General features: G+C 40.2%; 1 protein-coding gene across 7 annotated transcripts in view; it reads left to right on the plus strand.

The window, feature by feature from the left end:
- Nucleotides 1–15,311, plus strand: part of PDSS2 (decaprenyl diphosphate synthase subunit 2) — a 171,699-nt gene that overhangs the window by 153,552 nt on the left and 2,836 nt on the right. The window contains exon 8 of one of the 7 annotated variants that reach the window (XM_039528879.1): nucleotides 1,412–1,918. The exons of the other annotated variants lie outside the window; for them this stretch is intronic. Coding sequence (XP_039384813.1) covers nucleotides 1,412–1,432 — 21 coding nt within the window. The 3' untranslated portion in view covers nucleotides 1,433–1,918. Of the gene's footprint in view, nucleotides 1–1,411; nucleotides 1,919–15,311 lie in introns of those variants that run through there. 7 annotated transcript variants of the gene reach the window in all.

The following is a 15,311-nucleotide window of genomic DNA, read 5'->3' on the forward strand; positions in this document are numbered from 1 at the left end:
CCCGCTGCCGAAGAGCCGGATGTGCCTCCCCTTCCCCTTCCCCTTGGCCGCCCCAAGCACCTGCTTGCTGAGCTGGTGCCCGGAGCCGGCCCTGGTGGGCTATGTGGGTAGTGTTGGGGGACTGTAGAGTGAGGTGTTGGGCGTGAGCAGGAGGTGTTCAAGGTGGTGGAAGTGAACAAGTTGTGTGTCAGGGCTACTGGAATGTGTATGGGGCTGTCAGGGTAAGTGTGGGCTGGTGGAGGTTTGTGTTGCATAGGCGCTGAGTCCATGGTTGCTGAAAAAAAAGATGGATGCTTGGCACCCACCAGCAGCCCCCCAGTAGCGCCTCCCCCTTCCCCAAGTGCCTCCCTCTCCTCCCCCAGCATCTCCCGCCTGTCACGATCAGCTGTTCCACAGTGTGCAGGAGGCACTGGGGGGGAGAGGGGAGGAGCATGGGCCGCGTGTGCTCAGGGGAAGGGACAGAACGGGGCGGGAAGAGGCAGAGCCGGGGTGGGAAGAGGCGGGGTGGCGTCTTGGACGAAGGGGTGGAGTGGGGGCAGAACCTGGGGTGGAGCTGGGGGGAGCAGCCCCCGGCACATTAGGGGTATATGTGGAGTGGTAGGGACATTCAGGTGTCTAGGTGTGAGGTGGGATATATTTGAGGCAGGAGCACTTTACTGAGCAGCCCAGGTTCATGCCATGCAAGGCTGGCAGCAGCTGGAGCAGAGCTAGAGCAGGGTCCTAGCACCACTTAATTTTGGCCTGGCTGCCCCTCTGTCATGACAAATTTGAGTGAATTGGTGGGAGGAGCAATTTCTATAGTGCACAGGGTCCAAAATTCTTTAATCCAGCACTGCTGATCATGACGTCTTTACAGTGATTTTATGCACTCTTACCTTTCTGCCTCCCACCTCATCCCCATGTCGGAAGTAAAAGGGAGTCTTCCCTCTCCTGGCAGCTGCTCCCTACACTCCTCTCCATTACAGCCTTTTTGTGAACTGAACGCGGAAGCCTTCCCTTTCCTTGCACAAGCTAAAATTGAGGGCCATAGGGTATCTCTCGCAGTAGGGGAATCTTCACACTAATATGCATGCTGACAATCTTTCACTCAAGTATATAGTTGTAAATAAAACCAATCCACCCCTAGGAACTGGATAGAGCCCTTTCAGACCCTTTCATAATGGAATTGAACTATCATGATACAGGTACCTTGTACTTCACTTGAAGTGCCAAGTTTTTGATTTAGAGGTCATCCAGACTGAATGACAGTGGGAGGAGTAAGCAGGGCACCAGGTTAAGACAACAGGAGTCACCAGTATGAATATATTTATATTTTCCCTATTTGTGGCCCTTGTTTAGAACTTCGAAAACCTATTTTCATGGATTTAATTTTTTGTTTTCTTCTGTTGTATTTCATCTCTGTGTACTGGAGGGACCACATATAGGAACATAAGGATAGTTGCATTTCCATCCCTATTCAGTCTTTGACTACTCTGTGGACACTCCAATATAGTTGCTAGCTGCAACATGGAAACCATCAGCTACAAAGTGGACTGGCACCACTTTCACATCTATCACGGAAGAGACTTCAGATGGTAACTTTTGGTCACAGTGACCTAGAGGTGAAAGGCTCCATATCGCATCCTGTCAGTCTTAAAGTAGGAAAGAAGCTGATTGTTCAGGTTGAATCTTAGCAAGATCATGAGATTTCAGCTAGTTACCCCCAGATATATCTGAATCACGGATGTCTTTAACAAATTACATTATTTTTAATTTCCCATTGATATTGAATAGAGGCTGGATAGCTTTATGGTTATGATTGATTGGTTAGTTTTGATTGATATCTCCTAGGACTGATGGAAAACTAGCAAGGAGATACAATTCATACTTTGATTTACTGATAAAACTATAGTATGTATCTAAAGGAAAATTAATATGTAGTCTAGTGTTCCATGCGAAAAACTCTATAAATGTGTGTCTATTCTAACCAGTTATAGATTATTTCTGTAGTTGAGTTTACTGTTACTTAAACTAATCATCCTTTTTATAGGACTACAGTAGATATTTTTACCACAGCAGACAAAACCTGGTTCATGTGGTGTGACTTTCTCAATTGCTATTAATTTTCTAAAAGAACCAAAATGAATTTTTGTTCAATTATCCATCTCTAAGAAATTTCTGTGGTGACTACTTAGTCTTATAAAACTGTATGGCTTTTTCCTTTGAATTGTTGCACTTCTGTTCTATTGTCACAACAGTATTTCTGTAGCTGTAAAATAAGAGAATTAACATAAAATTTGCTGTGCTGGATCATATGGCTTTGTCTGTGTATTCCCACATAGTTTTCAGGAGTTCCAAATATCTGTTCCTTCAGAGGATGGTGAAAAATCCATAATACACCTAGACAACTTGTAATGTTCATTTGAGTGGGAAAGGGAATTCCTTTACCCTTCATGTGCTTGGGTTTAAGCTGGTGGCATGAGATTTGATTAGCCTTGTGTTAATGTGGCTTGCTTAGCTGCAGATGTCATAAATTTGATTGTGATAATGAAATTATCCTATCGTTTTGTTAAATCTAGCTGTAGTATTTGACTTAATAGGTACATCTACAGTGCAATAAAAAACCCACAGCACTGAGTCTCAGAGCTCAGATCAATTGACTTGGGCTCACAGGGCTCAGGCTGCAGTGTAGACATTTGGGCTCAGGTTGAAGACCGGGCTCTGAGACACTCCACACTTGCAGGGTTTCAGAACCCAGGCTCTAGCCCAAGCCTGAATGTCTGCACTGCACATTTTATCCTTGCAAGCCTGAACCTTGTGAGCCTGAGTCAGTTGATCCAAGCCAGTATAGCCATGTCACAGGATCTTTTATTGCTGTGTAGATGTACCCAGTTACTCTAATTTTACCTGAATGAGAGTGAATTTCAAAGTTCACTATTTACAGTACCAAGAAATATTTCCTTATTGTCTTCAGTTCAATAACCTGTCTTTTGTTTTCACACTATTGGAGATGATAAAAACAAGGACTAGGCAGTTTTTGCTGCATCATTCAAGCTTCTTCTACCTCCGTCAAGATCCCTCTCATCTTTCTCCTTTCAAAGTTCAGATAATCCTAGCTTCTGAAATCTTATCATACTGGAAGTTGTGCCATACCTTTAATTATGTTTGTTGCTCTTCTCCATATTACTTCTATTAAGGTTAGGATAACAAACCCTGGCCACAGTACATCAAAAAAGCATAGCATTTTAATTTCTATACTAATTATTTTCCGTTTTAGTACATTGAAGTAGCCTATTTGTTTTTTAACTAAATTAATAAAATCTTTTCTGCTTTAATTTATACACACATATTATAGATATATGTAATTCTGTTTGCTTAGTTGATCTTCTCAAGCATATTTTACATGTTCATACAATTTTCAATTAAAATTCATGAATGAAAGTAAGAATGAGACCCACCCATTCCCCATGCCTGCTTTTAGGCATAGAGTTTATTTTTGCATGGCATAAAACAGCCTGCTATACCTTTTTATTCTTGTGTCTCTGTCTGCACTTTGATTTGCACATTTGATGCACAGTGTTTTAAAGTTGTAGCCCTATGTCTACACTGACCAAAGAAGAATGTCCATGTGATGCATCAGAGACACTAGTAAATGTAGTTGGGGCTCTGACAGGAAGAGGAAATACTTTTCATTAATTTAATTGGGTCTCAGTTTTCCATGCCAATGGCTTCGTTTCATTCTACAGAACTTTTAGTCTGTTTTTCCAATATATCAATCTTACTATCACAAGAACTTTGATATTGCAAAAAGCATTTTCTCACTAAGCTGTTAATCAGTCTCTGAATGCCCTGTGTGGTTTTTTGTTTGTTTTTTCACCATCATTACCACATCCAGACAAATCATTGATCCACCATCATATTGTATGAAAGTCTCTTCCTGAGATGAAAAAGTAGTTCTACCTCTGTTTTAGTATTAAGTGCCTCAAGTAGCACAAAAGAGAGTAGTAATAAGACCGAGGCAGGTGCCACTCGTGTCACTGCTGGAGACAGCAGATCAGTGAATCTGGGGAAAATCCTTTCGTCTCGCCCTCATTTCTCTCTCTTATTATGACAAAACATCTCAGTCGTTTACCAGAATCACCTTTTTCTGCTTTACCTGTTTCTTGCCAGGCACAGTAAGTAATACAGTTCTACCAAAACAAAGCTTCCCTGTTGAATTATTTATTATTTGTATTACAGTATCTCCTAGAGACAATGTACAAATACCTTTTGAGAGAGAGTTCCTGCCCCGAATAATGTAGTCTAACTAGACCAGACAGACAAACAGTTGTAGGGGCAACCAAAGCACAGACAGTGGAAGTTACTTGTCTGAGGTCACACAACAGTTCAGTGGCCAAGCGAGGAGTAGAACTCTAGACCCCTACCTCAGAGTTCTCTGGCCTTTGAGTTACATTATGAATTTTTCCACCAATTATTATGGTATTACAGAAAGGAATGAACATTTTCCTTGATGCCATTTCTTGAAGGGATGGAATTAAGCAGAGTAGGGCTTTTCTAAATCTTGACATGTGATCTTATTCATTTGCTCTGCTGCAGATTGCTTTCTTTCAAACTGGCATGGGAAATATGGCATATCACACAGTGTTGATATACTTTGTGAGTTTATTGGTTTGTGTATGAAGCAATGTACTTATAGGATGTTAACATGAGAAACAGATTTTGTACCTGTACTGGAAATAGGTCACCTGAGAAATGATGTACCCAGCAGCTCTTGCACTGCATGAGACTAATATACTGACTTAAGATGGGAGGTGGAAAGAGCCAAAGAAAAGGTGGAGAAAGGTGACATTTAAGGAAATGAGTTCTTAAAGATATCCTACCGTCATGCAAATAATAAATAATAACAATAGTATAATGAACTTAGTCTTTTCAGAAGCAACCACCCTCCCCAAAATTCAGAATTGATTACCATAGTCTGTGCATTAATGCACTACAGCACTGTCACAGAACTGTCACTGCAATCTTATGCTGCACATAACAATAGTCCTACAGTGTTCCACTTTATAAAGTACCAAAGAATCATCAATGTTCAGTCCATGGGACTACAGTGCATCCTATTTACTGATTTGCTCCCAAAAAAGCAATGACGTAGAAAGAATGGAGGATTCTAATTCTTACCCGGAGCTTAGGACCTACAATATTTTTTCATTAAACTTTGTCTCAGCAGGATCGGTGTAGCCACTGCTACTAATTCCTTTGGTGATTCTGTAATCAAATAATGTGTAAATCTAAAAAAGAGCTCCTTTTGAATGCGATATTTTAAATATCTAATATTTAAATGCCAGACATTTTAAATCAGCAGTTCCAGTTAACTTGTACCCAAGAGTTTTTAAAGAGCTGGCTGAGGAACTCACTAGACCATTAATGTTGATTTTGAATAAGTCTTGGAACACCGAAGAAGTTCTAGAAGACTGGAAGAAAGCTAATGTGCCAATATTTAAAAAAAGATCAGTGGTATGACCCAAGCAATTATAGGCCTGTCAGTCTGATATTGATCCCAGGTAAGATAATGAAGTGGCTGATATGGGACTCAATTAATAAATAATCAAAAGGAGGATGATATAATTAATGCAATCAACATGGGTTTATGGAAAGTATATCCTGTCAAACTAACTTGCTGTCTGTTTTTGGTGAGATTACAAGTTTGGTCGATAAAGGTAATAGTGTTATGTGATATACTTAGACTTCTGTAAGGCATTTGACTTTGCACTGCATGACATTTTAATTAAAAAACTAGAATGATATAAAATTATCACAGAGTCACACTGGGAGCTCATGTTCAGATGATTATTCATCACAACCCCCAAATCTTTTTCAGAGTCACTGATATTCAGGCCTATAATTCCCAGGATAGAATCCCTCATTGTGTAGGTATGGCACATATTCTTTGTTCCTAGACATATACATTCACATTTAGCCATATTAAAATGCATGTTGTTTGTGTGCATCCAGTCTACCAACTCATCCATATCACTCCTGTCCTCTTTATTGTTTACCACTCTACCAATTTTTGTGTCATCTGCAAACTTCATCAGTGATTTTATATTTTCTTCCAGGTCATTAATAAACATATTAAATGGCATAGGGCCAATAACTTATCCCTGCAGGACCAAAGTGAAAACATACCCACTCGATGATTTCCCATTTACAATTATATTTTGAGATCTAACAGGTAGCCAATTTTTAATCAGTTTAATGTGTGCCATGTTAATTTTATATCATTTTAGTTGTTAATCAAAACATGGTATGATATCAAGTCAAAAGCCACACAAGATTTTAAGTGTATTCTGTTAACACTATTACCTTGTAATCTCATCAAAAAACAGTATCAAGCTGGTTTGAGGATCTATTTTCCATAAACCTATGTTGATTGCATTAATCACATTGCCCTCCTTTAATTCTTTGAGTCCTGTATCAGCCATTCCATTATCTTGCCCAGTATCGATGTCAGACTGACATGCCTATAATTACTTGGGTCATCCCATTTACCCTTCTGAAAAATTGGCATATTAGTTGTCATCTAGTGTTCTGGAAGCTCCCCAGCGCTCCTAGACTTTTATTGAAAATCAACATTAATGGTTCAGTGAGCTCCTCAGCCGCTCTTCTAAAACTCTTGAATGTAAGTTATCTGGACTTGCAGCTATAAAAATGGCTAATTCTAGTGGCTTCTGTTTAACATTCTACTGAGATACTAGAGGAATGAAAAGAGTGTTGACATTGTATGATGAGCCTATATCATCTGTGTGTTCCTTAAATATTGGACAGAAATATTTACTGAAAACTTCTGTGTTTTCTTCATTAGTATTGATAATTCTACCATTTCCACATAGTAAGGGACCAATAGCATTGTTAGGATTCTTTTTGCTCCTAATATATTTTAAAGACTTCTCCTTATTGTCATTAGCCCTGCTGGCCATAGATTTCTCCTTGCACCACTGTGCTTCTCTTAGCAATTTTCTAGAATTTCTAACTTCTGAATATATATTCAGTACTATCAGCTTCCCCTTTCTTCCATTTGTTGTGTGTATGTATATTGTGACAGACCCAGACCAGTGGGGTACAGGAGTCTGGTAGAGGGCAAATATACTGGTCACTAGATGAGTAGTTTTCTGTTCCCTGAGTGACCAGAGCAGGGGCTGCACTAGAGTAATCAGGAACCTGCTAGAACCAATTAAGGCAGACAGGCTGATTAGAACACCTGCAGCCAATCAAAGCAAGCTAATCAGGGCACCTGGGTTTAAAAAGGAGCTCAGTTCAGTTTGTGGTGTGCGTGTGAGGAGCTGGGAGCAAGAGGCGCAAGGAGCTGAGAGTGAGAGGGTGTGCTGCTGGAGGACTAAGGAGTACAAGTGTTATCAGACACCAGGAGGAAGGTCCTGTGGTGAGGATAAAGAAGGTGTTTGGAGGAGGCCATGGGGAAGTAGCCCAGGGAGGTGTAGCTGTCATGCAGCTGTTATCGGAGGCACTATAGACAGCTGCAATCCACAGGGCCCTGGGCTGGAACCCGGAGTAGAGGGCGGGCCCGGGTTCCCCCCAAACCTCCCAACTCCTGATCAGACACAGGAGGAATTGACCTAGACTGTGGGTTCCACCAGAGGGGAAGATCACTGAGGTGAGCAAATCTGCCAATAAGCACAGGACCCACCAAGGTAGAGGAGGAACTTTGTCACAATATCTATATATTTATTTTATTTTTTACAGCTGCCTTCACTTCCCCTCTGAACCAGTTCTGCTTTCGAACCAGTATAGCATTCTTTCTTGTTTGTGGGATTGTGACTTTTTGTGCATCTAGTAAGGTGTTCTTAAAAGATGGCCAATTATCGTTCACATTTTTCTGATAAAATTCTTCCTCACGGCTGATTTGATGCATAATTGGTTGTTTTTTAAATTGGCCCTAGTGAAGAACCAAGTATACATATTACTGGTCTGGACTTTATTCTGTGTGCACGTTTTAAATACAATAAAGTCATGATCACTTGTACCTAAGATACCATTAATTTTTAGTTCTGTGATCACTTCCTCTTAATCTGTTAGGACAAGGTCTAATAATGAATTCTCCGTGTTGGCTGCGATGCTTCTTGAATTAGGAAATTGTCATGTATAATGTTTAGAAATTCCAAGGATGTTTTAGTACTGACAGTATGAGACCGCCGGCATATGTCATTCAAATTGAAGTCCCCCATGATCTCACAGCTTTTTTTTCCCTACTCATTATAGATTGGTGCTTCAGGAGGTGGTCATCCTGTTCCCTAATGTGATTTGGTGGTCTGCAGACACCAACTAAAATCTTCTGTTTTATCTGTTAGGACATTGATCCATAAGCATTCAAGATCATTGGGTGCTTAAACAGGGGAGTATAGAGTAGGAGTGGAGATAGATAAGAAGGATGAGGTAATATCTTTTTATTGAACTAACTTCTGTTAGTGAGAGAGACAAGATTTGAGCCACACAGAGCACTGTCTTCAGGTCTGGGTACTCCAGAGTTTCACAGCGAAATGCAAGGTGGAACAAATTGTTTAGAATAAGTAGCACATATTCTAAGGGATCATTCAAGGTAGAGTGGCTCATTAACACTTCTGCACGCGGTCTTAGGCTATGCCTACACTATGCACCTTTTAGTGACACAGCTACGGTGCTAAAAGGTGCGCAGTGTAGCCGCTCTTTGTTGGCAGGAGAGAGCGCTCTAGCTGACAAAAAAATTCCATCGAGTGGCATTAGCTTTGTTGGCAGGAGAGCTCTCCTGCTGACAAAGCGCTTTTTCACACCGGCGCTTTTCTTCATAAAATGTTAGTCGCTCAGTGATGGTGTGTTGTTTTTTTTTCCCCACATCCCTGAATGACACGTTTTACCAACGAAAGTGCAGTACAGACAAAGCGTGTCTTACCCCACCCCCCGTTTTTGTCCTCTGACTATATGCCTTACCGTGGTAGTGATAGACTCAAGGAACTCAATCTATTTAGCTTAACAAAGAAAAAGTTAAGGGATGCAGTCAGGGATCACAGATCTGGACTCTTAGGGTGTATGCCTACACAGCAAAGAAACCTCCAATCAGTCCACGCCAGCTAACTTTGGCTTGGGCTGCAGGGCTATTTCATTGCTGTATAGATTTCTGTACTTGGGCTGGAGCCCATACTCTGGGATGCTCCCACATCATAGGGTCCTAGAGCCCAGGCTCCAGCCCGAGCCCAGAAGTCTACACAGCAATGAAACAGCTCCGCATCCCAAGCCCAAGCTGGCTGGCTTGGGCCAGCCATGGGTGTCTAGTTGCTGTGTAGAGATACCTTTAGAAGCCAGGTTTCAGAGTAGCAGCTGTGTTAGTCTGTATCCGCAAAAAGAACAGGAGTACTTGTGGCACCTTAGGCTATGGCTATACTTGCACTTCAAAGTGCTGCCGCGGCAGTGCTTTGAAGCGCTAAGTGTAGTCAAAGCGCCAGTGCTGGGAGAGAGCTCTCCCAGCGCTGTCCGTACTCCACTTCCCTGTGGGGAATAACGTACAGCGCTGGGAGCCGCACTCCCAGCGCTGGGGCTTTGACCACACTGGCACTTTGCAGCGCCGCAATTTGCAGTGCTGGAGAGGGTGTGTTTTCACACCCTGCTGCAGCGCTGCAAATTTGCAAGTGTAGCCATGGCCTTAGAGACTAACAAATTTATTTCAGCATGAGCTTTCGTGAGCTACAGCTCACTTCTTCGGATGCATAGATTGGAACACACAGACAGGAGATATTTATACATACAGAGAACATGAAAAGGTGGAAGTATGCATACCAACAGGAAGAGTCTAATCAATTGAGATGAGCTATCATCAGCAGGAGAAAAAAACTTTTGAAGTGATGATTAAGATGACCCATAGAAGGTGTGAGGAGAACTTAACATAAGGAAATAGATTCAATTAGTGTAATGACCCAACCATTCCCAGTCTCTGTTTAAGCCTGAGTTAATTGTATCTAATTTGCATATTAATTCGAGTTCAGCAGGCTCTCTTTAGAAGCCAGTAAATTCCAACCTGTCACCCAGTGTTAACAATCACCAGAACTACAAGCTCAACACTGATCGAAGACTCCAGTTCTGGGACCTGATTGGTGTAACTCTGGGGGTCCCAAGTTCTTCCCTGTTTCTATTTAAACCAAGCAGAGGAACAGGAAGTTGTCCATGCACCTGCGTGTCCCCTGCTTAGGACTGTCTCCCCTGAACTCCCTGCTCCTACTGCCTGACTCTGATCTCTTGGTAACCTGATCCTGCCTGAATCCTGACACTTTTTCTGCCCTCTGGCCTGTCTCAGACTCTAATCTCCCAGTATTCGACCCGGCCTGGCTCCTGACACATGCGCCAACCATAAGGTCAAACCTTGGTTGTGACTGTGACTTGATTATAGTCTGTAAGTACCTAGATGGGGAACAAATATTAGATAATGGGCTCTTCAATTTAGCAGAAAAAGTTACAACATAATCCAATAGCTAGAAATTGAAGCTAGACTGGAAATTCACACTGGAAATAAGGTGTGCATTTTTCACAGTGAGGGACAATTTACTATGGGCTGTGCTGGAGTCTCCATCATTGGCAATTTTTAAATCAAGATTGGATGTTTTTGTAAAAACTCTGCTCTAGAAATTAGTTTGGGGAGATTCTATGTCCTGTGTTACACAGGAGGTCAGACTAGATGTTCAGAATGGTCCCTTCAGGCTTTGGAATCTATTAAATTAAATTGGCAGTATTGCAAGAGGATGCTAAAACCATTCAAAATAAGAGGTTTCCTACTTTGTTTTAAGTTGTTGAACTTTGTGTTCTATGCAGGACACTATAATTATTTGACTTTTAGGTTTTTTTAAAAATGCCTATTCCTCTACCAGTTACTGTTATTTTACAATACAAAATGTATGTTAGCAAATATTGGGCAAACTACACTTAGCCCTCCAATTCAAGTGACATCCTATTCTGTATAATACCAGGAAAGGCAAAGGAAAGTTTTGGATTGTAGCAGTTTATACATTATGAAGTGAGGCAGTTAAAATAAATAAATGATTGTCCAGCTCCCATTTGGGGAGGAAAGAAGAGGAAGAGCTTAACCGTATGTCAAGCCACAAAAACAGATCGAATATGTAACAGTTAATGCTGAAACATTCCAAGATGGTTGAAAAGCAAAAGGAGGGCAAGGTAGAAAATTAATCTAGGAAAAAACATGTATAGGTTCCATTTCAAGGTAACATTTTAGCAATCTAAATATCAATGTTTATTGAGGCAGAATGTTCCCACAAGAGAGAAAACAAATTTAGAAAAGTTAGCAAAGAACACTGGAAACACTTAATGCATTAGTCACTTGACCACTGATCAATTTAGGTTTGTTTTATTTCCGCAAGTACCATACATCTCAGACGCAAACAGAATGTATTGGCTTAGTTCAGGATTAGAGGAAACTCATGATCTTTGAGGAACTCAGACCTGAACAGGAAATCTAATTACAGGATCATTCTCCTTAGATATTGTTCACAGAATCTTCTCCGAACTTGTTTGCTGACATCTTGTCTCAGAAAATACATGAGATCATAATTAACTGAGTTTGACAAGAAAACAAATGTTAGGACCTTAATATTTTCTTTTCATAAAGCTATTTAGTTTCATTCAAAAGTTCTTTCTTGAACTTTAGACTTTACACTGTTACTCAGAGTAAAAGAACAAAATATTCACATCTCCATACAGTCTCTCTCCCAAAGCTGGGAGAAGTCTTTTCCTCCACATGAGTCTGGTTGGGTCAGAATATTTACCAGCAGTCTTCTCTCCTAGAAGTCCTGTCCTTTACTTAAAACTGAACCTTTCTAAACATTACAAAAGAAATAATTAAGGGGAAAATCTTTCAATAAACTTGATAGGCTCTGGATCATCCCCACCTGCTGGAATACTTACGATCCTTTCTCCAGCAAATGATTTTCTGGTTCTCCAGTGTCAGCAATTTTTTTAATAAAAAAAATTATTATTTTGTAGACTTTTTGCATAAGCTCTTCCTTCCAAGAGGAATCCAACATAATTGCTCTGGGTGGCCCACCACTTCCCCTACATTTTGTGCTGTGGCTGACAGCTTTCCTAATCTCTTTTTTAAAATTTCACTTTACATATGCCAGTTTTATCTTGAATAGACATTTTTACAGGGAGGACTGGGTGGTTTGAGTGACTGGAATGAGGAATATTTGATTTTTTTTCACCACTAGATCACTGGTTCAAATCCAGCTGAATCTGATAATATCCAAAGGTTGTTGCCATCTGATAGCTGGCCAGTGCCCTATGTGAAATGAATTGCCAGTTTCAAAAGTCTATTTCTCACTATGTGAGACCACTGTCATCACAACTGGCACACTTCTGACAAGTCAGCAGAGAGTTGGGCATTGTTAAAATTGTTAGTCCCAATGTTGAATAGCCCTTACATTTTAAATGTGCCCTAATGCTGAAAAAACTAATGCTACAAAGTGAAAGTAACAATGAGTAGCATTCCATCTTCTGTGAAGAATGACCTACTGATAACAATGTTTGCTTGATATCCTGGATTTCACATGTATTCCACTCAAGTACAGAATTCTTGTAGTTTCAAAATCTTGCTAGCTCATAAGAATACAGTTGGCAGGCACTGTCAGGTAAAGCCCATGGTTAATCGAAACATACTTGTTTTGGTCCATACAGATGTCTTTGTGACATCTGGCTATCCTGACATCATGACTTTGGATGGAGCAAGTCTCAAATCTACCCTGCCTGACAACAGGCAAAAATCCAACCTGATCCATTTAACCTGCATTCCAAATTATCTCCTTTTTCTTCTGGTTTCTTAACCAGGGGCTGAAAAGGGGATAGGATATGAATTGCACTGACACTGGTGACTGGGGGTAAAGGATGAACCAGCATGGAGTCCAGTTGTGGAGATTAGCTGGAAGGTAGTGCTGGTGGCACTGTGAGTTGAACAGGAAGTGGAAGGCAGGTGGTCTGCCAGGAGAAAGGGGATTAGAGGGTATTGCTCTCTTTAAAAGAGGTAAACGAATGGGGCTCTTTTATGAGGAAAGTAGGAAGGAAGGTTATTTATTCTCAGTGCCTTGTTGTACATTGAGGATAAGTTAACTTGGGCAGGTTTTTTTAATTTTTTTTTAATGAACACACATAGCCACCTACAGAAATAACACTTTGGGTTTTTTGAGCTCATTAGATCGCAAATGAAGCAGTCAAGCTTGGTCAATATGTAGGTACCTCTAAGGAAAACCCAAGGTGCTGAGAAAGTAATTCTGGCAATTCAGTGGGTGGCACTTTTTCCTTCAAATCTGTTTTAAACCAATATCCTAACATGGTGTTCTGGAGCACTGAGCTGTCTTTTGGATGAGATTTAAAGGTGGGATCCCTTCTGTTTGTGATCTTAAAGATCTTGTGGCACCTCTTGGAAGAGTAGAGTAGGGGCACTAGCCCCAATGCCTGGGCAATATCCAGTTTGGGTAATTGCATTTTATATATCTAAACTTTCCCCAGTAGTTTTAATGCAATGGATACAATGTTCACTTCCAGTCCTATTCTGTAGTTCAGTGTTTGGTTGTGCTGTGTGCTCTTACAGTGTTGAGTATCACTGCAAAGATTCCTATTTTTCAGTGGTGAGTAAAGTGATCCTATGAATAGAGAGATGAAAAACATTCCATATAAAGAAATATGACAAAGATTTGTATTTTTAATTTGGAAAGGAAGTTAATGAGAGGGAACATGATAGAAGCATACAAAATAATGAATAGCACACAGAAGGAAAATTGGCCACTTCTATTTATCCTGTCTCATAATATCGGAAACTCCTATTTTCCCATAATACAAAATTGAAAGACATTAAATTTAAAACTGATAAAAGGAAGTTGGAACTCCTTGCCGCAAGACACTGTTGAGGCCAGAGATTAGCATTTATATGAATAACAAATATTCCTAAGAATTTTTAAAAGTTCTTAAGGACTATAAGCCTTCATCTTTCATCTTGGCCCCATAAGCCAAATAACTGATGGGGTTAAGATGCTGAAAAATATCTTGAATAGATATTTTTACAGGGAGGACTGGGTGGCTTGAGTGACTGGAATGAGGAACAATGAGCTAGTTATGCTATTACTCTATTTGGGGTTTCTTTCACCTTCTGAAGCATCTGGTAATGGATGGGTCTGATCTGGTATGGTAATTCTTATGTGAGTAGTTTGTAATAAGCTTGTGATTCTTTTGGTTGCAAGGCACTGTATGCATGTAAGTAGTTATACATGGCATGCCTTTGAATGGGTTGAGTTCTCACTCTGCCTTTAACAATGTGCAGACCCTATGTTAGTTTCCAAACTCTCCCCCTTTCTGGAGTTTGGCTTTATTAGTACCTGAAAACCAATAATAGAATGTAAACCTCAAACGAAGCTTCCTCTCTGAGCTTGACTGTCCCTAAAGTTTCCCTCCAGGATTTCTTCTTTCTGGTCCACTGTTGCCAGCAATCTTCTTCTGCATCCCTAATACCCTGGATAGTGTTGTTGAGCTTCAGTAAGTCAACACAACTTTAGCATCTTCGTGCAAATTCTAACACCTGCTCATAGGCTGGGTCAACCGAAGAACCCTTCTATCCTGTTAAAATTACTCTTTCTCACTAAAGCCTCCATCCATTCTTCATGACTGTGGATATGTGGATGATTTACACATATTAGAAAAGGTGTTGAATAAACGGTACAGTGCACTTCTGCTTCAGGAGAAGTACTCCTCCAAAGCACAGTACATGAAAACTCTAACTTAAGTGGGGAATACATTTTTTATGATTTGGGATTTGAACACTAAAGTACTGTAATATGCTTTCAACTGATTTCATTCTCAAATACATACAATGAATCCACTTTAGTATGTATTTAGATAAGAAAAGTCAATCATTATATATAAATACAACTGCCTATATAAAATGGATGACTTACAGTTCTGGTTCTCAAATATTTCCATATCATTTAAACTAGATATGTTAATGTTATATTGGTGTAAGTAATATTGAATAGAAGTGATTTGTGGTGATGTGTACTGTAATATATTGCAGTAAAAATTCCTTTAAAAGATTTATTTTCCATAATAATTGTAGATACAATATTAATATTATTTAATAAAAGCTCTATATTTGATAGGTTGATTCAATGACAACGAGACACTACCATTAAACCATGTTGAATACATTAAAGATTGTGAAGCATTCAGATACTGCAGGGATGGGGGCCATATAAATACCTAAGGGTATGTCTACTGCAATTAGACACACAGCTGACTCG

This window comes from Mauremys reevesii, linkage group 3 (genome assembly GCF_016161935.1).
Source record: "Mauremys reevesii isolate NIE-2019 linkage group 3, ASM1616193v1, whole genome shotgun sequence".
NCBI classification, from domain to species: domain Eukaryota; kingdom Metazoa; phylum Chordata; order Testudines; family Geoemydidae; genus Mauremys; species Mauremys reevesii.